We start from the raw sequence: 25,905 nt of genomic DNA, 5'->3' as shown, positions 1-25,905 counted from the left end.
ATAAAGAAGATCAACGCTCCTGTGTACTTTTAAATCGTAGTTTAAACATACATCAAAGTAACAAAAACTGTTACGCTAGGGAAATGCGCATTTGTACAGGGTCATCGCGTCTATTTGTTTATTCAAACAAGCTAACGTTTATGCCTCTTTATAAGTCACCGCTGACTGAGATGATGTTACGGTATTTGTTATCAACCAGTCTAATATTAATGCAAACCACTCTATTCTGAACTATAATTACAAAATAATTTAATATTATATACCTTATTTTTAATTCACCAAAGAACATATTCCGTTATTCCAGAAAATGGTTCAAACGCATTAATATTAGATGTCATTGATTGATGATGATTAACAAAAAATAGGGGGTTTTGATGCGAAAAAATTGTAAAATGTTTAATGATTTTGTAGCAATCTTGAAAGCAGGCTTTAGCATGAACTCTTATTACGATTCAGTTTAAGATAGAAAATGAATCGTTGTGAGACAGCGCTACATGAAGTGTATATCACCATCCCGCCTTTTTGTCGCTACGAACCTATACTGAACTGTAATAAGAGGTCACGGTAAGGCCCCAGATCGACACTTAAGGGCGTCTTCCAATTAGACGCTTTTAGAAGCGCTGCAGTTGCACCCCTGTGGCGCTGCAACCATGCGACTACTAATTTTTGTACAATTAAAGGTCGGCGTTAAACGAAAAGCACTTAAAAAAGTTTGCTTTTTAATATAAGCCCATAAATAAGCACGCTTATCATTCTAAGCGTAAGCGTTGCTCAGTTAAATACTCAACAATTTCATTTTTCACAGTGATTTTTTACAAAGTTTCAAGTCACGCCATCTGCTTCCTAAATAAATTAATTCATGAGATTTGAATAATAAAGTTATAGTTAATTAATGTACGTCTACGTAGGTACGTTCGAATTCAATTTTTGGAGTAAATAAAGTGGGATAATTTCTAGTAAATTTTCATGACTCAAGTATGGATGTGTACATCTGTTAAAATTAATATGCCTAATCTTTGAAAAAGAGGTCTACAAGATTCCCATATTAGAATATTATCTCCCAATTTTAAGTAATAAAGTAAATGAATAATTATATTTTCTTAATTTTAATTCAATCTTAATCCGTCACTGGCAACTCATCAGACAAATGGGTCTTATATCACTTTTAAATACCAACTCTCGTTTGCACTGAAATCACAAATTGGAAGCTGAAATAGTACAACGCCCACAACTGACCCGTGTGTCTCCGTATATTCCAAAAATATTCTATATTTATTGTAATAAAGATAATATCTCTAACTGGGGGGTGGTTCTATTCGGTGGTGTAGGAAAATCATCTCATTAAAATCAAACGGAATCACATTTCAGCGGTAATTAAATATTACATATTTGTAATTTTTCAATTTTCGTCCATTATAGCAAAGCTCAAGTTAAACTGGTCGATCTGACCCGTCAACTGTTTCGAATTCGGGCTGGCCAAGCCGAGCGCAGTTGTCACAGTAATGATTTGGCAGAATAGTTTTCAAACAAATTAAATGACATTTCGTCTCTATTTGTGCTCATATACTCGATGATTACAAATCACCAAATGTCAATAACTAAAGAGCTTTTAGCCAGTTTGTTTAATGTTAACATAAATGTGTTTGTTGGTGTTATGTTGTACCTATTATGTGAATGTTTGTATTGTGCTTACATGTTTATGTGTGCTTAATTTTTAATTGAACAGAATAACCACACAAATTAACGCAGAATTTGCTGTAACCGATCAGAAAAAGCTCCAACAACCTTTTTTTTTCTATAATTTTTTTCTGAACGGTGCGGTTATGTATGCGATTAGGTATGCGATTTCATGTCGAAGTGTAGTGATTTTTTTATTTTTTTTTTATATATTTTATTAAATAATATTCTTTACTATTTACTCCACCTCGCGTTGCCTTGGGACAAGATGAAGAATAAAATCAATGATTTAATAAAATAAAAATTAATTAAAATGACATTCTTTTGCTTTTTCAGACAAGACTATGACCTGAGACGGCACCATGATTTTTAATTAAAAAATATTTTAATTAAGTCGATTATGCCAAAGGAAATTATTGTATTGCTTTAATTTTTTGTTCTAATTTGTATTTGAATTTGACATTTTTATCCGCGTGTGCATTTATTATAGTAACTTACTGATTTTGTAATAATTTTAATGAAATTGAGTACCTTTTGTTAGTTATTGCTGGTTTTTAAGTTATATTTACCATTTTTTAATTAGTTTTAAATTAAGCAAGTCATGTTCTTTTAGATCGCACCCCTTAAGGAAGAATGGCATAATTGGAGTTACAGCAATAATGTTTATTGCTCCATTAGATACAGAAAAATATAGCCCACATCCTCTGCAATTCTTGTAATTGTATGTCTATCTACAATATTAGTCGATAAGAGTTACAATGGAGAGGATGTAGTTTATATTTTTCTGTATCTAATGGAGCAATAAACATTTTTTACGTAACTCCATTTATGTGATTCTTCCATGAGGGGTGCGAATGTTCTTTTATAAGATTGTATTTATTTTATTGTACAATGTACCGAGGGTAAACGGTAAAAGGGCCATGACAAATAAGTTTTGTAAAAAGAATGTGTTGGACTTTCTATTAATATCATCCACAATTTACTACCGTAATAAATCATTCTGTACAATGGACTTCTCTCAGTAAATTTAATCATTTTATAGTTCCCTAACCTAGAGGATTCTATATGGCATTGACCCATTTTAGCCTAATTCTTTTAAAACAGGACGTAAATATTTTAAAACAGTCGTTAAAACCTAAAACATTCTCCCCTAAAAACTTTTTCAAAATACAGTGATAGCTAGAAAACACCAATGATATTATATACTTTATAAAAGTATTTGTATAGTTATTAAGTTTTAACTCCGCTAATTTGCTGTAATTATTATTAGAAACATTGAACGCTTAGAAAAAAATCCTTCGATACGCTTGGATTCGAACCTACGTCTTCTAGCAAACGCTATTCCAACTAAACCACAGAACGAATTAGCGGACCTTACCATTTTTTTATGTTCTTCATTTTTGGTTTTTAACGACTTTTTGCTATAGCGCCATCTGTGAGAAATCTATTTCTTCACTCAGCAGGGTACCTTTACAGCTAACAGTAACTGAGTAGAGATGTCGCTTTAATCATTGTAATAAAGTTTTATTAGTCAGGATGTTTCATAAGCGTGATAACAATTATTTTTTGCGAAATTACTCCATTAGTTTGTTATAGTTATTATTACAAAGATCGAACACTTAGAAAAAAAATCCTTCGATTCAGCTGGATTTGAACCAACGTCTTCTAGCAAACTGTGCTAAACGTTATGCCAACTAAGCAACGGTACGAACCAGTGACGAATTTATCTATGTGCTTGTTGCACATCTTTGTTTTTGATTTTTAACGATATTTTTACTTTTTAACTGTCGATATTACTCTAAAAGTTGTCTACCTCAGTAATAATAATAAATAAATAACGCACACACTCAACATAGCCCCGCACTAGGGAAACCCTGAGTCGCGGATGCCATGGACACACACATAGACAACCACAAATTACACCCAAACTCGCGAGATAAATAAATGTAGGCCATACAAATATTTCTCCCGGCCCGGGAATCGAACCTGGGACCTCTGCGTGGCAGTCCGGCATGGTAACCGTTCGACCACGGAGGCAGTTAGTAGTAGTAAGTAAATAAGTAAGTAGGCATTTCTAATTACACTATAGGTACAATGTATAAACTAAGCCGTGAATTTGACGCTTCGGTAGCCCAACGGTTTGCACTGTAGGCGCTGGATGGGAAGAGGTTCCTGGTTCGGTTCCCGGTAACCAAATCCCGGATTCCAAATCACTCCCTAAAACTTGGTGTACTGCACACACTTAGTGGACACACACGTCCATTATCTGCGCTAATGCTTAGCTTGCTGGATCCCCAGTATGTATCTGAATGTGAAACCACGAAGCAATTTAAAGGTAATGTAACGTCAGAATTAACATTGCAACACAATGGTATTTTGAAATAAAACAATATAGCAACGACAGGATATATTTACTGAACCGAATACAACTTACTACGAACACAGATAATTTAAGAAATCTTCTAAAAAAGGACTCGCATTAATATATCAAAATCTTACGTAGGTACAGTTCTATCGAGCAATAGACATCACAATGTTTGTTTTACATAAACTTCTAAAACCCTTACACTTACTCTGACTATTCTCGTAGCTCTTACATATCTCACTTTCTTTTTCATACACGAATTTAGGAAGCTTTGCAACAAGACGTTCACCGTCCTCGGTCACTGTTTTTTCCGTATAAATCTCCAATACTGCTTTCTTTGTTTCGTACAATTGTAAAATATCCGCTGGCTGTTGCCAATTTAAATGCCTCGTTTTCTCTTTTCTTTTGCTACCTTTGACTAGGTTTGGGAATGTAACGGGCTGCGTTTCTAAAAATATAATTTTGTCGTCGTCTGATATACCCAATTTTGGTGATTTATTATATTTTCTCAAATCGTAGTCTTTAAAATCTCCAGATTGCATTAATGACATTTTGGATCTCTTTATTCTCACTTCGCGAATTTTTTCTTCTTTATTCACTTTACTTCTTATACATACAGATTCAGCATGAGCTACTATTGGGTTGTTAATTAGGAAGAAGTTTGACGATGGAGCTGCTATTTCGACGGATTGACTTATGACAATTTTGCTGCTCAAAAAGTTGTTTTGAATTTCCACATCTACACATTCTACACTTGAACTCTCGTCGTCAAGCAGCGGTATTAAATCGCAACTGATTTGCTGATCAGCTTTTGAGTTCTTCTGACAACAACAAGCAAGGTCATTCATGTTATTATCGTAGCTCTTAAGCCTCGCAGCTACAGCACTACAAATGCATTGATTTGTCGTCTTGATCTCACCTGTGTCAATAGACCACTCACTATCACCTCCACTACAGTTACTTGATGGTTCAACAGTATTACATTGAACTTGAACCACGCTCTCTTTACCAGAAAGTTTTAAGTAATTATTTAAACTGTCTGAATCTTTAAATAAATTTGTTTTTAAACTCTTGTAAGTAAAATCTTTAGCTAAACAATTACTTGACGTTGTTACATCGTCAGGGTCACTACTGTCAGATGTCAATACCGCTTTCAACATTTTTTTAAGTTTTCTTATTCTATTTTTTCCCTTCGATTTCTTTAAGCATGATGCTTTTTCAAAGATCGCATTTAGCATCTCCTTTTTTCCTAGTCTTATTTCCCTACTCTCTTTTGGAAGAATAGCTTCTTCTACTCCTTGCTGTGACTCTGAGGTTGGTTCTGTGCTTGTTTTTAGGGCAAGCTTAATGTCTTCCAAAGCAGGTTCGTCGCTGGTTTTGAGATTGAGATAGTCCTCACTGGCCTTATTATCATAATCTGTACGTTCTGTACTCGTTTTATTATAAGAACTGACATCAGTGTCAGTTCCACATATATTTGCATCAGATTTGTATAGCCTAATTACTTGTATATGCGATGATCCTAATTTTAAGCAGCTATCATCCTCCTTGAGAATAGAGTGCAAGTCTATATTTTGTAGCGAACTAGAGTTTGCTGTTGAACTTGTTACCTTGTATTTTATTATGTTTTCCGCCGTTTCAGATTGTCTTACCTTGTCAGAATATTTCACCATTACCTCTTGGTGCGTATCACAAATTTCACTGGTTGTGTCATTGAGTTGATCAATTTTCGGGAGACATTTTGATTCTATTTCAACCGGTCTTGGTTCCTTATCTAGCATAATGTCGCCTTTTTCTGTGACTTTACAGGGATTAAGCACAATTTTAGGAGAGATGATTTGATCTTTATTTTCACTTTCGTTCTTGGACGCCTCTGTAGTATCTGCTATATTTAATGTAGTTCTATGAACAGAGTACACATGATCAGCCATTTCTTCAGTTCCTGTCAATTTAGAACCCGTTGAAACTGTATGAAACTTTTTGGAAATCTCCTTAGAAAAGTCGTTGACGGTCAATTCTCGTAGTGGAATTTCAGATTTAGGCTTATAGCTTTTTATCATTATTCTTATATTTATATCATTTGGCGTGTTTTCTTCAGTAACTTTAGGACTCTCGCCTCTCATAGCAATTAATTCTCGAGAATCTTTAGGAGTTTTAATTTTGTTAGTGTCATCTTCATTAGCTATACTTATCTCTGTAGTTTTATCTCCTCGTGTCACTCTTAAATTGAAATTTATTTCAAACATATTTGTTAAGCTAGTCTCAATATCTTCTTTTTTTGCTTCTGGCAACATTTTTCCATCAGATCTCATGTCGTTCACAGTTATTGGATGTTTCATTTCGAACACATTATTTAACACCGGAGTACTATGGTGTGTAACATAGTCTTTTCTGTCAACAATAGTTACACCGTCAGGGTCAATGATCTTTCTATAGTCTCTCGGGTGTTCTCTTGGAGATACAATGACATTTACAGATTTCATTTTAATTAGATCATGGTCTTTTGGACCAAGATCACCCCACACTGAAAAGTCTGTTTTGGTAGCTTGTTCCACAGTATTCCAAGCTTTACAGGTGGGGTCACAGGTTTTCTTTGGTACAAAAATAGGTTCTTGTCTCAAGTGGATTCCAGAAATTTTGCCCCTACTGGAGCATGTAAAAGGGCACTGTTTTGCAGGCGGACAAGCGGGCGGTGGACACACATCTTTACCAAACTCTATTGGACTGCAGGGATGTTTAAATTGAGGTATTACATATTCAGGATTCAATGATCTGGGTTCTTTTATCTTTTTTTTGGTTTGCATTTCGATTCCTGTTTGACTCGGTTCCGGTTTAAATGAACATTTTTTGGTGCAATTATCTTTGTAGACACGTGTTTTGCGGCGCGTTGTGTCGACGCCTATTGAGTAAGGATAACATTTTTCGACATCCTCTTCAACATTTTCAGACGCAGATTGATCGTCGAAACCATGATACTGACAATTTTGCGTTTGATCACAAGTTTGTGCATCCTCGTACCTTGGCATCTGATCATGAGTCAGCTCGTAGTTTGGGCAGTGATCATAGTAATTATTGCATTGTTTATTATTTAAATTTTGACCACAATGATAAGAACTTTGCTCATAGTATTCTTCACACATTTTAGAGTCATAATTTTGATACTGACTATAATTTGCATATTGTCGGTCACAATTGGGATCATACGCCGAGGCTACATAGCTTGGCTGTACCCGCTCGTAATTTAATCCATACCCAAAATCACAATTTTGCCCTGACTCATAATATGGATCCTGATTGTAATCGTACCCAGGGAAAAGTGTACTATTGAGGTTTAAGCTTGCTCCCTGCTTTAAACGCCCGTATATGCGACCTTGCTCATAAATAGGAACTTGTTTATAATTTAGTCCTTTGTCGACTTTTAATACTTTTTCTTCGAAATCAGTACGCATACAGGCATCGTTATAGAATCCACAAACCTCGCATTGGGTGTCATCGCTGTATGCTGTACCGTAGTATTCTCGTATATTATCATAATCGTCCTCTTGTGATTGCCAACCATCAGCGAAGTGTACGGAAGCTAAAGAGGCTTGTTGAGAAACTTGCATTTTGGTAGCCCAAGGGAAATCTGTACATTTGGGATTGCATGATGATGTTCTGCACGAGGAAGCGCATTTTGGTTGTGTTATGGTTCCTGTATGTACGTATCTGGATGGTTCCTGTCTATAACATGGCGGCGTTCTGCACATTGAGGTACACCTTTTTGGTACACATTGAGTCTTTTTGGCAAATTGAGCTTTAAATTTTTTTTCTAGTTCTAGTTTTTCTATTTCTAAAGCTTCAAGATCTATACATGGCTTTAACTTGCAATGAGAGACCTTTTTAGGTTTTTCTTTTACCGGTTTTTGTACCGGGGGTGTGAAACAAGGAATGTTGCATGGAGGATTGCAGGTTGGGGAATGTGGACAAGGAAGATGTGTTTGAGAATCAACTTTCTGGTGCGGGCATGGAATGCGAACAGAGACAACTGGCTCCAACATTTGCAAAGTTCGTATTAGTTGTAGTGGTGATTCTAGTGGTCTAGTGAGACCTGCGGTATCTGAAGCAGGTTTTGATTTTCCAGGAGCTCTAGAATCTACTTCCTTTGTAGTTGCGTTTTCTGCAGAAGTGTCTGTGAGAAGTGGCTCTTTCCTGACTGGTGGCGCTGCTTCTGTAGATGCCACTGCTGAACTGTCTGATCCCGAGACAGGAAATGCAATTGTATTTGTAGACAGGATCGAAGCAGACTGGCGTGTGACTGGTTGCGGTGAAGTAGACTGTGTAAATAGATTTAATTCTCGTCGTGACCTAGAGAAATATTTATCTCGGCTTGGTTCTGGAATCAAAGTAGTACCACGGAACTCCTCGTAATCGTAGGTTTGAGTAATTGAGTTCCGTAGACTCATCGAACCAGACTGCATTGCTTTATCTGTTCTTGCGTAACGTGCCTCCAGGGGTGGAGATACCGGATTTCCTAGTGATATTGGAGCATCTTGTGCTCGTGATGTCTCTGGTACCTGTGGTATACCTGGTTTGGTTAATTCACTTGGTGCGGGCGGTGAACCTGGTATTGGTGCTGCGGGTGAATTGATGTTTGATGCTTCTTTTGCACCAGGTGCCGATGTTGTACCTGGTGCTGGTGGTGTGCCTGCCACGGTGGGTTGCCCCCCTGATGCAGTGCCTGCCACGGCGGGTTGCCCCTTAGGTGCAGTGCCTGCCACGGCGGGTTGCCCCCCTGGAGCAGTGCCTGCCACAGCGGGTTGCCCCCCTGGTGCTGTGCTTGGCACGGTGGGTTGCCCCCCTGATGATTGTGGTCTTAACGGTGAATTGGGTTTATAATGAGGTGGATTTGCATATTTAACTAACGGCGCACAACGTGATTTTCCCGGAACCAATACAGCAGGGGGATGAGCAAGAGGGCCGCGGGTTGCAGTTTTTGGTTTTTCATCAGTCTTTTTTTCCTTCTGCTTTTTAGATTCTTTGTTTTTTTTAATTTCTTTATCTTTTCCAGGTTCTTCGGCTTTTTTAGATGTTTCGTCTATTTTAATTTCTTTATCTTTTTCAGATTCTTCGTCTTTTTTAGGCTCTATAGGTTTTATATCGCTTTTATTTTCAGATTCCGCCATGACGGTCACAGGAGGGCTCTCTGGATCGACTACATTCCAATTTAAGAATTCAGACAGTTTGCTGATATGGTGAGGTGAACTGTTACCAATAGTCTCTTTCGTTTCCGGGTAAGAGAGACGATGTTTAAAAATAGGAGTATGAAGTGATAAAGCGTCAGAAGAACCAGAGATTTTACGGCCAGGAATTTTAGGCGGCTTCGACTCATCTATGCCATTATTAACAATGCATTTGTCGCAGCTACTTTGTAATATATTCTGTTTCAACTGATTTGACTGCTTTATGATCGATTTCTTGGATGAATTTCCTTCAATAATAATGTTTGTCGAACTTACGTTTAGTGATGGTCCTGCGAATCGTAAAAGACTAGTGTGTCGTTTTGAGAGAATAATGGTAGCGCTAGATGGTAATGTTTTGATTCCGTGTGTTACCTTCTGACTAGAATTAGGAAGAGCATTGGGATTAATTGTATTTAATACCATTTGGCTCTCACTTCTCGACGGCTTGAATCCTACAGGATAAAGAGACACTTTACTTGGTCTTTTTGATTTAGGGACGTCTGAAGCAGATAGTGATTTTGATTCGTTGATTTCGGGCGTGTTTTGACTGATCTTAGATCTCGATTTGGATAGGGTAACTATAGATTGTTTCTTATTAATGTCACCTACAGATCTGCCCCTAAATTTAGTGCAACCGTTATTAGATAGTGATTTACATAGTTTGACGTCGATCGTTTCGTAATGTGCACTTGATTGCGTCTTGGGACTTGGGATGTGAACTTCAACAAGCTTATTACTTGCATGAGATTGGTTGGACTTAGTTCGTATGATCGGTTCTTGACTGGCCTTAGGCGTGTCCCGGAAATTCAAACTTTTGTGAGAGACGTCACGCTCGAGGTCTATAACAATAGTAGATGGTATTTCCATCGCCTGCGTTTTACTAGAAACCTGCAGGTTTAGAGGACTTTTTACAACAAAACTGTCCGGTCTTTTATTCTCTCCACGCATGGGCGGATCTTCTGGACCAGCTTTCAAGCAAGACACGTCACGTAGTAGTGAATTATCGTGTATGGAACCCGCATCTACAATGGGTGTTTTAACATGGCCAACTGTTTCGAAATTATTTCTTGTCGTCATATCGCTATAGCTCAATATTCCATGTGCAGGAGCATGGGATTTTGTCAATATTTCATTCATTATATCACCATCTGGTATCATTACTCGTTTTGTTGTAGTTTTCTTTCGTCTCCTTCTAATACAATCTAGCGAGGATCTTATTTCTAATATATGATCAGAATACTCCAAGTACGACGATGATTCAAGTTTATCATTTATCCACTTGCTTTTATTGCTCATAGCATTTTTTTTCCTTGTTTTGAATACTTCAACGGAGTCTTTTGGCAGTACGCGATATGACAAATGATCGGACTCCAAGTATTTGCTTGAAGATTTATTTAGACCTTCGAGATTATTGCCAATTCTGTCAGGAAATTCGGTTATCACCAAGCTGCAGGAAGACAAACACGATGATGTAGTGTAATCATCGCCCATGTCTGGCAAGGACTTTGTTCCATTGCTGTTGGAGCCAGAGGAGCATTTTATGTGAGAATCGCTAACACAAAGAGAGAATGTTCTTAATGTGTCAATGCCCGTCCAATTACGACAGTACTCTTGTAGGTACTTCTCAGCCAGTTCACACGTCTTCGTATTATGGGTGTTTGGGTCTGATTCGTCATCCGACAAGTACTCGGTGAGTTTTAATCTGTAAATATAATATGAACTGTCTGTATGAACCTAAAATTATTCACAAATATATTAAAGATATTATCACATCGATACTTATTGCAATTTTTGTATCACGCAGTGAAATTTAATTACGAAATAACTACAAAAATTAACCAGTGTTAACAATATTCAGTTTGTTGATACCCTGTTATATACAGGGTGTCCCGGGACGCGACGTCAAGCCGGAACGGGGTGATAGGCCAGGTCATAACTGTTATCAGAAAAATAAAAAATAAAATCTATGTCATGTATTTTAAAAATTATGACCATTTTGAAAAAAATCGAAAAATATACACCCTGTGACGCATTTTCACTTCCCGTTTCTACAAATTTCCACTTTATTTTAATTTTTTTATTATTTTGTAACCCTGAGTAATGCTCCTGTAGCTAGTCGTCTAAAATTTTGACACAACTGCTCTAATTTTGAAAAAAAAATGACACATTATTCCCATATCAAAAGAGAAATTGAATTTTCGTTCAATTTCAACTCACTCTACCGAAAAAAAATGTACTACACTGGTTGGGCAAGTAGCTTTAAAAGTTGGCGCATTTTAAGAGGATTCCAAAATGGTATTACACTTGCTACTTTATTTCTTAGATTATGGTCAAATAATTTTTTTTGTGAACAAAACCGGTTTTCAACTATTTTTTATTTCTTAATTTAAATTTATTTAGTGTACCCAATCCTTCGCTCGGAACGGTAACTATGACATAATTCTTAACGGTAACTATGAGAGAGACGGAGAGAGCTATTCTACGAAGTGTGAGTGAGATAGAGAGTGACGCCGCTAATGTGTGAGATTCATAATTCTAGTATGAGAGAGACGGAGAGAGCTTTTCTACGAAGTGTGAGTGAGATAGAGAGTGACGCCGCTAATTTAAATTAATGGCATCATTATTTTTTTCTTTGAGCTTAGGATAGTTCCATTAAATAAAAAATCTATTTAAGTAAAATTATGATTTTATTTAAATTACAGCAAATGTTCAAAATGCTTTCCTTCAGCTGCAATACACGCCCGACATCTTTTGAGAAATGATCGGGATATTAAACGGGCGAATCTTCCGTTATTAACAAATTCTCCTGCTTCTGCTATTCTCGCACGTAGCTCCGCCAAGTCTTCTATTGGTTTATGGTAAACTTTTTCTTTCATTGCTCCCCAGTAAAAGAAATCGAGTGGATTTAAATCTGGAGAACGGGCTGGCCACGAGATTGTGCCAGACCGTCCTATCCACCTGCCCGGGTATTCCTCATCGAGGTATGCTCTAACTGAGCGGGCATAATGCGCCGGGCAGCCATCTTGCTGGTACCACATATCTCTGTAAATGTTTAATGGTACGTCTTCCAGTAAATTTGGCAATTGATTTTGTAGAAAATCTAAATAAATTTCGCTATCCAAGTTCCCTGGCAACTCATAGGGCCCAATGATTTTCCCATTTAAAATCCCTGTCCACATGTTCACTTTAAAGCGGTATTGTGACCTGTCTTGTCTCATCAAATGTGGATTTTCTACATGCCACTCGTGTAGGTTATGTAAGTTCATGTAACCATCTTTTTTAAATGTTGATTCATCAGACCATAAAATTTTTTGTAGGAATTGCGGATCTTCTCGGTGTCTCTCTAGCATTGTTTGGCAAAATGCAACTCTCGGTGAATAATCGCGCTCAAGTAATGACTGTACTCTCTGTACATGGAACGGGTGGAGTTTATTGTATTGTAAAATTCGGTGTGCTACACTTTTTGGCACTCCTGTAGTTGCTTCAATTCCACGTACCGAAGAACTCGGGTTTTCTTCCACTGCTTCCATTACGACGTCCTCGTAATGATGGAAACTTCTACTTTCACTATGCGCTTCGCCTGGGAATCGTCCATCTGAGAGCAAACGGTGCACATTCGTAAAAACTCGATGATCGGGATGACGAGCAGCATTTGGGTACCTCTCACGATAAAGTCTAGCTGCAGCACTAGCATTGCATCTGCATTCCCCATAAATGAGGTGCATGTTGGCATATTCCTGTACGGTGTACACGGACATGGTGTCACAACAAAATCACAGTGGTCCAGAGGAAAGCAAAGGTCGTAAAAAAGAGAAACTAAACAGTCCAAATCCAAATCAAAAGCAATCGGGGTCCAATAAACGAAGCAAAAGGTTGTTAGTACGAAATCAAGACGAACGAATACGGAAAGGTGCGCAGTAAACGAAGTAGCGTAACGTACTGTCGTTATTGTGAATTGTGCTCGCACTAGTCGAATAATATCTATCCGTCTCACACATTAGCGGCGTCACTCTCTATCTCACTCACACTTCGTAGAAAAGCTCTCTCCGTCTCTCTCATACTAGAATTATGAATCTCACACATTAGCGGCGTCACTCTCTATCTCACTCACACTTCGTAGAATAGCTCTCTCCGTCTCTCTCTCATAGTTACCGTTAAGAATTATGTCATAGTTACCGTTCCGAGCGAAGGATTGGGTACACTAAATAAATTTAAATTAAGAAATAAAAAATAGTTGAAAACCGGTTTTGTTCACAAAAAAAATTATTTGACCATAATCTAAGAAATAAAGTAGCAAGTGTAATACCATTTTGGAATCCTCTTAAAATGCGCCAACTTTTAAAGCTACTTGCCCAACCAGTGTAGTACATTTTTTTTTTCGGTAGAGTGAGTTGAAATTGAACGAAAATTCAATTTCTCTTTTGATATGGGAATAATGTGTCATTTTTTTTTCAAAATTAGAGCAGTTGTGTCAAAATTTTAGACGACTAGCTACAGGAGCATTACTCAGGGTTACAAAATAATAAAAAAATTAAAATAAAGTGGAAATTTGTAGAAACGGGAAGTGAAAATGCGTCACAGGGTGTATATTTTTCGATTTTTTTCAAAATGGTCATAATTTTTAAAATACATGACATAGATTTTATTTTTTATTTTTCTGATAACAGTTATGACCTGGCCTATCACCCCGTTCCGGCTTGACGTCGCGTCCCGGGACACCCTGTATGTAACAAAGACGTACTTAATTATTTTTCTTAGACCTAATGTATTTTTTGTAAGAATTATCATTATTTGGATCATCGACTTAAATAAAGTGACTGAAGGATGTAAATAATACACCTTATAAAATAATTATAATTAATAAAAATAAAACTAAACGTGTACAATTTACACATATACCATTTTTTTTAAGAAAATTGACAGCAACAAATTTAGTTAGACAATATTTCGTTACAGCTTGTTATTGAAGAATATTTCCTAAAATACTTACATTGGTTTTGGAGGATCTCTTAACTCCCTCTGCGTAATAATTCCGACTCCAATAACATCGCAAATCTTTGGAATATATACGTTACTGTCTTGTATAACGACATCTCTAAATGCTGGAGTCTTTTCTGTCACCGTGTCCCAAGGTTTTGTTAAATATGGTAAAATACAATCTAAAGAAGTATAACAAGGTTTTGGGTTTATAGACTTTCTTTCACCGACTTGAATACTTTGAGTTTTAGGTACGTCCTTTTGAGACACTGTGTTTTTCATCCCTTGAGGTGTGTTTGTATAAGGTCTTTTATTAGTAGGGTCTCTACTTTTTAATTCTATTATAGGTTCTTGTGTAGGTGCTGTATTTGTTGGTTTTATAATTCTTGCAGTTTGAGTAATAGAATCAGAGTTATCGTATTCCACTATTTTATACACCTCTTCGTCACTCGTTTGTGTTGTTAGCAGCGGATCGTCAGTACTTGTGTCAGAGAAAAAGCCTTTAGGAATATCTATTCTCAAATAGTCTGAACTTCTGTGACGATTCTTTAAATCAATAATGTTATTCGAATGTAACACCACTTTAATTTTGTGAGCAAATGCTTTTGATTTCTCAATAAACCATTTTCGATCTGAAAGCGTGAGATTCAAGTTATCCTCGCTGTTTGACAGAGGTCTATCTCGTAACATTACTGGACAAAATATTTTGTTATCTCTCAGTATAACAGGGTGATCGGGAATTGTTCGTGGTATCATCCAAGCTTCTACTTCTTGGACATAATTTTGATTTTGATTAGTATAGGCTTTGTACATGCATGTATCGTCCACAGACGAAGTGATTTCGCTTTTAGATTTCAAAGTCACTCCTGTTCCTTTATACACGTGTTCCATTAGTTCCAATATTGTGCTGCTACTTGTTGCGTAAGTATTATTGTTCCATCTGATTTTCACACTATTTTGTGACTCTATGGGTGAATTTGCCATATACTTCCGTAGCCAATCCTTTCGTATAATCTCCCCATAGCTTTCGATTTCTCTCGATACGTTTATCTTTGATTTAACCACTGACGGAGGTGGACTGTTTCCGCCAAATTTAATTAATAAGCCATCTCTGACTTCGCAGCGCCCAGTTGTCACTCCTTTCTTATTCTTGTAAGTGTCCTTCGCTTTTTCCGCTTTTTTATGTTTATTTTTCTTTTTGAAGAAAAAGAACTTTTTCCCTTCTTTTTTTTCCCCGTGAGGTGGTGAAGCTGACGAGTCCAGTTTCGGCAATGGAACTTCTTTCTTCTCTTTCTTCTTTGCGAAGGAAGACTTTGGTGATTCGCTCTTTTTATTATTGATACGGCTCTCATCTTCTAAGTTGAATTTCTTACCCCACAACTTAAACATACCTTTGACACCTTGCCCGTATTCACTATCCACAATCATACTGTCGTGTAACTTTGGTAGTTGCTGGGCGTCTTCTTTTTTTTCAGGTATACGACTATCTTTAAGCGAATGCTGGGTGTCTTCATATTTTTCAGGCGTACTATCTTTAGATGATTGCAGTGGGTCGTCTTTTTTTATCATCAATGATTCCTCGAGATCTTTTAAGATTTCTGTATCACATTGTTGGGTCGAATCAGACGAATGAGGGCTATTTTTAAAACTTGTTTTAAGGTTGAAATAAGATTTGCCTACTAACGATGGGGGATCAGAGGTAACGGAAGCATCTTTTACACTGCCAATTACACTGCGGATGCTAGGAATCGACGACTTGGACTCGTTTGTCTTAGAATCTTCCTTTTTGCTTAGCGATTTGCGTAAAGCTTGAAATCTCCGGCGAAGTAATGATGTGCTTTTAAGTTCACTACTAATAGATTTTTGTTTTTCAATGCTGATCTCGTTCTCTTTGGTTTTCGAATTGGATTGAAATATAATTTGATAATCTATTTCTCTTGTATTTCCAATATTATATTCATTATACTTGTCTTCACTAGGGTGTTCTAGGTTGTGAACGTGTTGCACAAGAGAATCTGATGAGAAACTTTTAACGACTTTTTTTCCCAGATAATTGGATTGTAACTTCTCTTTTTCCGATTCTTTAATCGTGGCTGTAGATCTTACAATGACTGTTACTGTAGTGGAAGGTTTTGTTTTGCTTTCAATTATAAGATCATTTTCCATTTGTGTTGTAGTAGTGACAAATATCTTTTCTATAGTATTCGTTCCCAATTCTATATTGCTGAATTTGTTAGACATTTGTTCTTTAGGACTTGTGGTTCCTGATTTCGTAATTATTATGGGCGACACTCTGGCACTTACGAAGCTCTCTACAGTATTCTCTACAACCCCTCCCACACATTTTGATGACGTCCTCTTCTTGTCATAATAACTTGGCACTTTATTGTATCTCGGTTTTTCTGTAACAGAAAATTGACTTATATTTTACACGAAATCTTATAGAACTTATATTATTTCCGTTTGACCGCGTATATTTTGTGTAGTGTTACGTAGTCATATTTTTGAAGGGTTTCATTATTCACAAATTACATGTAGCCCAGAGAGCATTACAGAGGAAACTGGTGGGAATTACACACGAAGACCGCAAAAGAAATACGTGGCTGAGACAGGAAAGCAAAGTAGTACATGTCACCAAACGCGTAACGAACCTTAAGTGGCGATGGGCGGGTCACGTTGTTCGAAAGCGTGCTCCTGGTGTAAAGCGGTCCTCGAATGTCGACCTTTGGGTGAAAAACGCCCAGAGGGACACAAACTTCCCAGAGGGAAACCGCAGATGCGTTGGAAGGATTACATAAAGGAGTTGAGTTGGATACGGTGGTACAGAACCGAGAGAAGTGGCAGAAACTGAATGAGACCTACACCGATATGGCTGAGAACGGCTAAAGCGTTACGTACCCGCCGTTAGATCGGAAACTAGCACTTTTAAATGAAAAATTACCGTAAGACTCAGGCATATTAACTAAAGTAACGGATACGTGAGGTACCTCACGTATTTATATTTAAGTTGAATTTTTACTGTGGTGCTCGCTGACAATTTTGCCGAGGTCCACCACAGCAGCCAAACTCCTAAGCTGGGATGACTTCTAATCTATAGGCCGGTTCGTAATATTTAGAGCATCCCACGGCTATAGAACACGTAGGGAATGTACTTCGAACAATTGTAACTAAGATATTTTGCTTGATACCGCTGCGAATATGCAACCTACAGACTGCACGTGCACAGCACTGTATGCTTTAAATAGCGTAATTTTACCTGTTTAGTAAAACTGCCTCGGTGGTCGTATGGTTACCGTGCTAGACTGCCACCCAGAGGTCCCGGGTCGGGAGAAATATTTGTATGGCCTATATTTATTTCTCTCGTGAGTGTAGTGTAATTTGTAGTTGTCTATGTATATGTCCAAGGCACCCGCGACACTTAAAGTAAAGGGGCTATTTAATGTTTTCCGAAAGGTGATTAGGTGTTAACTATTGAATTACAAAATAAATGTTCGATAATTTTAGATATGCGTACTATTGATGCTTTCGTAGTATGGACAGAGATCAGTGCACCCAACACCTCTGTCGTCGGTCTCGGGAAGATGAACTCGTTTCACTTTTTTCTTTGGTAACGTCTTTACACTCCCGATTCCTATTTCTGTTATACTTCTAGATCTGAAAAAAGGAATATTTAGAGCGTTTGTGCTCTACGTCCGGCTCGTATCAGCTCCGAATCCGAGAAATGACGGTCCGGAATCTCACAGGGATCATTTTATCTCTAGGTGTTTTAGCGATACGCGTATTTACTCAGATTTGAGTCGGACTTAGTGCGCAAGCGACATCCGAAGTGAGTCCGAGTTCGGGTGCAGTGCGCGAACACGTTTAGGGTTAAGTCACACTGATAGAGCAGCGGCCGGAGGTGCCAGCACAATGCCTCCTTGAACAGCCGCTGCAAGATTCGCGAGTCTCGCAGCTGCTCACAGCTGCCGCACTGTACCCACATTCTATCACATCAAATCAATTTGAACGTGACCACACCAGACACAGTGCCGAACTGCGACGAGACGAGTGCGCGACAATGGATGAAGACAACAAATTAATTTACTTAATCCAAAAATATGAATGTCTATATAACATAATAATCATAAAAACAATTGAGCCCCGGCTTAAATCGTTACTACATAGTGTTTTGAATTCGCCAAGTCTTTTCTTCCATAACTCGTGAACCACAAAATTTCCGTTTTCTTTTTCTCCCTTCAGCTTCTGATATAATTTCAGTCTCTTCCTCTTCAGCTTCAGATATAAGGGCAATTATAATAGGATCGATATCAACCATTGTATACTGTTGAGCACGAGCACTATTCACGAATGTTCAAACGTCTCTGAACGTGGGGGGTGACTCACGTAATCAAACCGTTACGACATCGTAGCGGTTTATACGTTAAACTGCTTTTTCGTATTCACGTGTGACAAAGAACGTCAACGAGTCCAATTTTAACGTCGTTCGATCCAAATGTCGTTAAAGCGTATTCTGGTATATGAATCAAGCCTAAATCGACTCTAAACGACAAGTCACACGTATTCTGCTAAAATATTGACAGTTCTTTCAATAGACTTTCGACGACTAAATGTCAAATTTCACAATCCAAAATGTCGTTCATTAGTCGTTACGTTTCGATTCCACTTACATCAACATTCGTTCAATTGATTCTTGAATCGTGATTTTGGATAGGACTTCGATCGAACGACTACCTAACTTCAACGATATTTAGATAGCTTAAACTTACGTGAATCACACTACTGATCCATCACTGTGATCTAGGCGCGCTAAAGCGAGCGTCGTCGCGCGTTGTCGAAAAAGAGGACGCGACGCGACGCTTCGACTCTGCGCCAATGTGAGTTAAGCCTAAAAATACTTTACACCAAAAGTGCTCCTCCGGTCGCTGTTCTTTCAGTGTGACTTAACCCTTATGCATAGTTTCGCAGGCTTACTAACATGATAAGCAACAACTTGTGTTCCATGCCTTTTCATCAGATTTTACTCTCGTATAAAAATAAAAATATTTAAATAGATTGCTCTGAAAACGGTGACAGCTCTGTGCAGTGACAAGAGAAAATGTGGGTCGCCGGGGAGACCGCTTGCACGTTTGAACTTACCTACTACCAAATGCAGATCTGCGTTGGAGCGTGTAGATTAACGTGTAAAGGCATAGCTCCCCATTGATCTAGTTCTCGAGCGATATAAAATCGAAGGTATGTGACTCATTTCATTATGTATATTACTGAAAATTTGATGTATATTGAAGCTGGCATTGAGAGACGTGTTTTCCTACTTATTTTCCACTTACCTTCTGGAACTTTTTGATGACATTTTTTATTTATAGACAGATCATTAGAAGACAACTGAGAGTCAGGGACACTCTGGCTTTAGGGTGGCTGGTATTTTTCCATTGAACCCCAACGTGTTCACTGAAGAAGTCTTAAAAGCAGCTGAAATGCTGCAATCTTAACCCATTGTTTAGCATGATGACCCAGAATGAATTCGATCATAATATGCAACGAATTCGGACAAGACAATGAAATATGGTACTAATGCACTTTGTGTGTGACTCCGGTAAGGGCTATGTTTGTGATATTTATTTAACCCTAATTTCAAATAGATGACCATAATTGCCAACACGTAAGGGCAATGGCGGTCAACATTTTTTTTAAGTATTATCCTAAATTATAAAGTCAAAATGATTGAAATTAATCTTAATTATTACTTTTAAATTTTTATTGAATTGATATTCAATTATTTTTTGGGAAATTAACTACTAAAAAGTCGTTGAAAAACCAAATACAAAGACTCGACGCAAGCACATAGAAAAATTCGTGGGGTCCGCTGGTTCGTTCCGTGGCTTAGTTGGTATAGCGTCTGGCACGGTAAGCTAGAATGCGTCGGTTCGAATCCGGCCGGATCGAAGGAATTTTTTCTGAGTGTTCGATATTTGTATTAATCTCTTAATTATTACTATTACTTTAATATGTTGATTTTGTTATAAAGCAATAAATATTTTGTTTGTAATTCCATTGTTATTACAAAAATTGCTTAAGTGATTCTAAAATTCTCCTTTTTAGGGGAAAAGGGGATAATGGGTATCCCCTTTTCCCCGAAATAGGAGAATTTTAAAATTTCATATAAGTATGCTTCATGTGGTTCGTATTGTTTTTTTATGACGTTCACGTGTTAAAAGCACTTCTGATGTATTGCATGTGGCTTTATTCTATCAAAGTAACGAAATTCCAATCTGTGTAATTTCAAATTAATTTCTTTCAGACAAATACAGTCCATAAACTTACAAAAGTTGTACAGTTATACTTTACGGAGCCCCATCAGGATCTACCAAAATCCTTAAATTAAGCGCGAATTCAATCTCGTGCAATGAAGTGTGATTGATTGCAATATGATTGAAGGCAGTCAACCCTGCCAGCCACAACGTAAAGAATATCATTTAAGCTGCCACAGATACTGCTTACTAACGAGGTATCTATCTTTATAAGAATAGCATGGAAGCCATCCGTGTGAGCTTCTGGGAACATGCCTAATGCACTGCAGTACCGCGGCAACCCCAGTATCCTCTTTCAAAGAGCCGATACGGTTACGAGCGGGTAGATCCACATGTCGAAATCGCAAACAGACGTTAGACCAGGCACTGTGAAAGGCACGGGCGGACCGAGCCAATACGCGCGGCCACTGTGAACGCAACAAGCGTCTGCGTATATGATTTAGACGCACCCGCGCCCGCCGCCATTCTGAATAAGGCCTAAAAGCGTTGTTGTACAGAATGCGCAGGGCGTTAATTGTCTTCAGCGAACAGTTGACCCACAGTTACAAGTTTTGACAAAATACTTTGAAAAGTACCACTTTAACAGCGTGCAAATCTGCGTGCCAACGTATTAACAGTCAACGCCCGGCGCTCTCTCGACGTCCTCATTATCCGTGAGGTTCTCCCGACACCCAGAAGCCAGAAGATATTTAAATCGCGAAACTCTATTTAATTGCATTACAATACACTTACATGTTCGGGTACGTATAAATTTGTCTACGCGTGGTACTGAAGTATCTGGCCTCATGCTGCCTTCTTATACCGGGATAGTTCTTGCACGTGCACACGAGCAAATTATCTTTCTTGCTATTGTATTGGATCCCCACGTCGAATGAACGTTGCTCTCCCTCGCCAAGTTCATTATTTATTATTCTGGAAGCAACAAATATAGATGTAGACCTCCTTATGAAAGAGTTCTTCCAGGTCCATAGTATAACGAGACAAGCAGGGCAACTTCCGCCTGTTCGGTGCATCAATGCCACAGACAACCTATATCTAAATAGACGCCGCAAGTGTACCGCTAGTGTAGATGTCCAAAATGTAAACAATACAGCTTGAAGAGCTTGAAAATAGTTTTCAAAATTTACTGCTTTGAAAATAGTTTTCAAAATTTACTACTGTAATTACTATTCATACTATAGTTGCCGCTGCAACGCTTCAGAACGCGCCCAGCCGTTCTCATAATTAAACATCAGTCGAAAACGCGAAAAATCCGTAACTGTGCCATTAGAAACTGCAAAAATACCATAGCTATGAATAAGTAAACGTTTCCTTCCACAGTTAAGAAATTTTGTAATCAGAACATGCATAATTTATTTTTAAAAATATTATTTTCATTTAATTATCATATTCTGGTATTATTTTACTATACCCACTAATATTGCACGACTTCTTATGATCAACAAATACTTGAAGAATCATTATTCTAAATACACGCTGCGTCCGCGTCTTCGATTTAATCAATCGCTTTAGTGCCGAAGGAGGTTTCCTATCACTAAATAGCGCTTGTGACGTCATCAGAGGTACAATATATGTGCCACGCTTGGTTTTCATACAGATCGCGGTACTTGCGGCATCTATTTAGATCAAACAATGTTTTAGATCAAACAAATTTGTGCTCTAGTTCCTGCTATTTAAAACGGATATTTGACCATTTGTCACTTAGCCCGCGTTTTAGTTAGTGGACGGCAGGTCTGTGGTCAATGCGTGCGCGTCCTTCGGAGCATAGGGTTGTCATATTTTAGTTGTACCTACAGGTTGTAAACATACTCGTGATTGGAAAAAAATATAAGGTGTTCATTTCTGTATTCTATTGAAAATCTTTGTTAATGCATTACTTACCTACGTATTGATTTATTTTATACCAGAATCTCGGATTGGTGCCTCGATTATGGGGGTACGATTATGAAATAGAAATGAAATGCTGAACAATTCTGAATTTGAGGCACTCTTATTCAACAGAACAATAAATATGTCTACTACTCGATGTAATTTTTTAAACACAGAGCGAACTGAGGGCGCTTTTATTCGACATGAAAACTTTCGCGTTCAAATTTGTCTTTTAAAAATACTAATTTTCCTAACACCTGATTTATTGAGAATTACACTTAACAATGACTGCCTGCTTCCCGATTTCCGGAGCGATGTGGTACCGCTCTTCACGAGTGCCAATTGCTAACTGACTCGATTTAAGTTTCACTCGAAGGATCAAAATTTGAACGTTGCCTTTTGGAAAAATACGGCTGTAATAAAATATCAACCTTTGCAAAATTCTTAGCCATATATTAGGTTGTATTATAACAGAACGCTTCAACTGTATAATAAAAGCGCAAGCGACCACCACAAGATTATGCGAATGTGTGCGTCCGTGCACGGAGCGCGGCAGCGAGGCGGGGGTATACACGTACGAGTCGCGCAGTTATGTTTTTGTGGAGTTATCATACATGTTTTATTATACTGCTACATTATATTCAAGATGGCGGGCGCAGTAGTAGTGCAGCCCTTCAGATATTTGCGATTCAACCCTTGACCACCGTGAACGCTTTAAAGCGTCTTACATTAACTTGGCTGATATGCCAATGTTCAATTGAAATTATTAAATAATTATTAATGTATTCCTTGGTTTATTTGCACATTCTAGTTAAGTATTGATTCATATTTGCGTTTTACGAGTACGTTCAGTTATGTTCTTCTTTAACTCAGGAGAATTGAATTAATATAATGTGAATATTCATAACATGTCATATCACTATATAGGCTTGGCGTCAACGGAATGAACGTAGTTTTCGTCAGTGGCGGTCAAAAGGTCAAAGCGTGGTTAAAGCTAACCCAAATTAGCTTTATACCTAAACTATTAAGGTATACTTTTAATTAGACCTCTGCTACCGTGCTAACAATATTAACAGTAAAGTAAATGTACGTTTGAAATACACATAGACTTACTGTTCTTATCGTAAGCACAGCAGTGTGTCGATTGATCAATCCTGGTGACCCGGGCAAATCATGACTCATGCGTAATGTGACGATCCTTTAAACGGGTCTCGCATCACTCACGATACTTTCCTACATTTTCAAATTCAAATTCTTTATCGCGTATCATGTTATACATTTGTAGTTTTTTAAAATGTTGTTATGAACCAAACATGAACCCTACAGGGACGCTGCAATCCTAAAAATTAAATTTATTTGTTTCCATGCAAAAAATAAATAAAATTAATCCATGTTAAATTTAAATTTAAATTGAATTACAAAAATAAGGCAAATTAAACATTTAAATAAATTATTAAATTAAATTTGACTATGCATATTATTATGAAGAAGAAAAAAACTCTAAATTAATCAATAAATCTATCTTACTCTATAGTTATATAAAATGTTTAAAAATTTAAAACCAGTACTTATTAATTTTACAACATTTTACAATTTCATTATTTAAATTTCATTTTTTTTTCTTTTTTTTTTTTATTTATTTATTTTAAACACTAAGAATATTACAAAAATATATATACATCACACCCTTAAACCTACATTGGTTTGTCCGGGTGCTGCACGTTCTCCTTAATTACGTCTTAATATTACATTCTTATATTTAATAAGCTAACAAAATTTCATTACGTAAGTTTAATAATTCTTTTATAATAAATACTTTGTTGAATGTATCTGTACTATTTATTTAATTTTTGTATTTATGTAATTAATTGTACATAATATTATTCTTATCTTCTGAATATTTATGAATTGTATAAGTAACATTTTGTTATTAAAAGTTTCAACTTTTGTATCTATGGCTCCGTCGTTTTGCGCGACGATTTCGCTAACGTCAGAGACTTCCTTTATTAATTTAGGTAATTTATTGTACATTTTTATTGTCATAACAAACTGACTACACGAGTGCAATGTCAATTTCGAAGTTGGTGGTATTAATCTACCCTTATGACGAAAGAAACATTTGGTTGGAATATCTTCTCGTTTTGTATACAAATCTAAGTTTTTTCGAAGTAACCTACATATTTCCAGTATGCATGGTACACGGTAGAGTGAGAATTTTGTGTTGCTGGAAGAAAGGTTTACAACTATAGGTTTGTTTAATACTGACTAGGAGTCGAAAGAGCATTTTTTGGAGCATTTACGCACACTATTCCCCCATAGGATGACACCATAGCTTAGACACGCATATGCATACGCGTAGTACATAGTCCACGCCCTTTTTTATGTTTGTGGTCTTTTTAACTTCACGAAGTGCATATGCAAAACTTGATAGTTTAGTTTTTATTTTATTGGTATGCGCCTTCCAATTGATTCTAGTATCAATGACCATTCCCAGCAAAGTGAAATTACTTACTTTTTTATAATTATTAATACAAAGATCGAACACTCATAAAAAAACCCTTCGATCCGGCCGGATTCGAACCGACGTCTTCTAGCATACCGTGGCAGACGCTATACCAACTAAGCCACGGAACGAACCAGCGGACCTCACGAATTTTTTTATGTGCTTGCGTCGTATCTTTGTATTTGGTTTTTTCAACGACTTTTTAGTCGTAGCGCCATCTATGAGAAATCTACGAAAGTTTTATCACCCAGTTAGATATCTTTACATATCGTTACCAGCCCTGGCGAGAGATGTCGCTATTCACTGTATTTTAAATTTTTATTCAATTGATATTCTTTGATATAATTATTTTGTGAAATTATTCCACTAGTTTATTATAATTATTAATACAAAGATCGAACACTCAGAAAAAATTCTTTCGATCCGTCCGGATTCGAACCGACGTCTTCTAGTTTACCGTGCCAGACGGCAGAAGCTATACCAACTAAGCCACGATACGTTACTTACTTTTTCTATGACTACATTATTAAATTTGAAATTTATGTCTATTGGCTGTTTTTGATAAGGATGGAATGTCATTAATTTGGTTTTTTTAATACATTTGAAGGTTATTTAATATTATTATATTTATTATTTATTTAGTATTCTGTTTCATAGTTATCCAATAAGTGACCCTGTAGATCTACTTACAAAATTACCATGTAATGGACAGTACGCTATGGAGCTATTATGATGATCGATTAACCCGTCCGTGATTGATCGGGAGGGTTCGATCGGACGCAAGCGTTCCTTAAATCAATGATATTATTTTATTATTGTCACTTCCAACCCTGCTTTATTGTTTAAATTTCATTATCTCGGGAGGGATTGACCTATCAACTTATAAAAATCTTCACTTACCTGCTAGCATGTAAGTGGGAACCTCTGTTTATATTCTGCCTTATATCTTTTTTAGTCACATACACGCCTTTGCTTTCTTTCATCGCT

General features: G+C 37.2%; 2 protein-coding genes across 2 annotated transcripts in view; one reads left to right on the top strand and one right to left on the bottom strand.

The window, feature by feature from the left end:
- LOC113227547 (phosphatidylinositol 4-phosphate 5-kinase type-1 beta-like) overlaps positions 1-2,280 on the top strand; it is a 72,634-nt gene extending 70,354 nt beyond the window's left edge. The window contains exon 18 of the mRNA XM_026460493.1: positions 2,014-2,280. Within this exon, the coding sequence (XP_026316278.1) occupies positions 2,014-2,025 (12 nt within the window). The 3' untranslated portion in view covers positions 2,026-2,280. The remainder of the gene's footprint in view (positions 1-2,013) is intronic.
- A 1,618-nt stretch (positions 2,281-3,898) lies between these two features.
- Positions 3,899-25,901, bottom strand: LOC113227529. The gene is made up of 5 exons (XM_026460467.1): positions 25,819-25,901; positions 21,279-21,458; positions 17,753-17,892; positions 14,252-16,640; positions 3,899-10,963 (listed from the first exon to the last, which is right to left on the bottom strand). Exons 1-5 carry the CDS (start codon positions 25,899-25,901, stop codon positions 4,189-4,191), a joined length of 9,567 nt encoding a protein of 3,188 aa, XP_026316252.1. The 3' UTR covers positions 3,899-4,188.
- Between the last annotated feature and the right edge of the window lie 4 nt (positions 25,902-25,905).

The sequence above is a fragment of the Hyposmocoma kahamanoa genome, unplaced genomic scaffold (assembly GCF_003589595.1).
Source record: "Hyposmocoma kahamanoa isolate Upper Pololo Valley unplaced genomic scaffold, ASM358959v1 211, whole genome shotgun sequence".
Taxonomy (NCBI): domain Eukaryota; kingdom Metazoa; phylum Arthropoda; class Insecta; order Lepidoptera; family Cosmopterigidae; genus Hyposmocoma; species Hyposmocoma kahamanoa.
The sequence above is the reverse complement of the archived record's forward strand: the minus strand, read 5'-3'. Positions and strand labels throughout refer to the sequence as shown.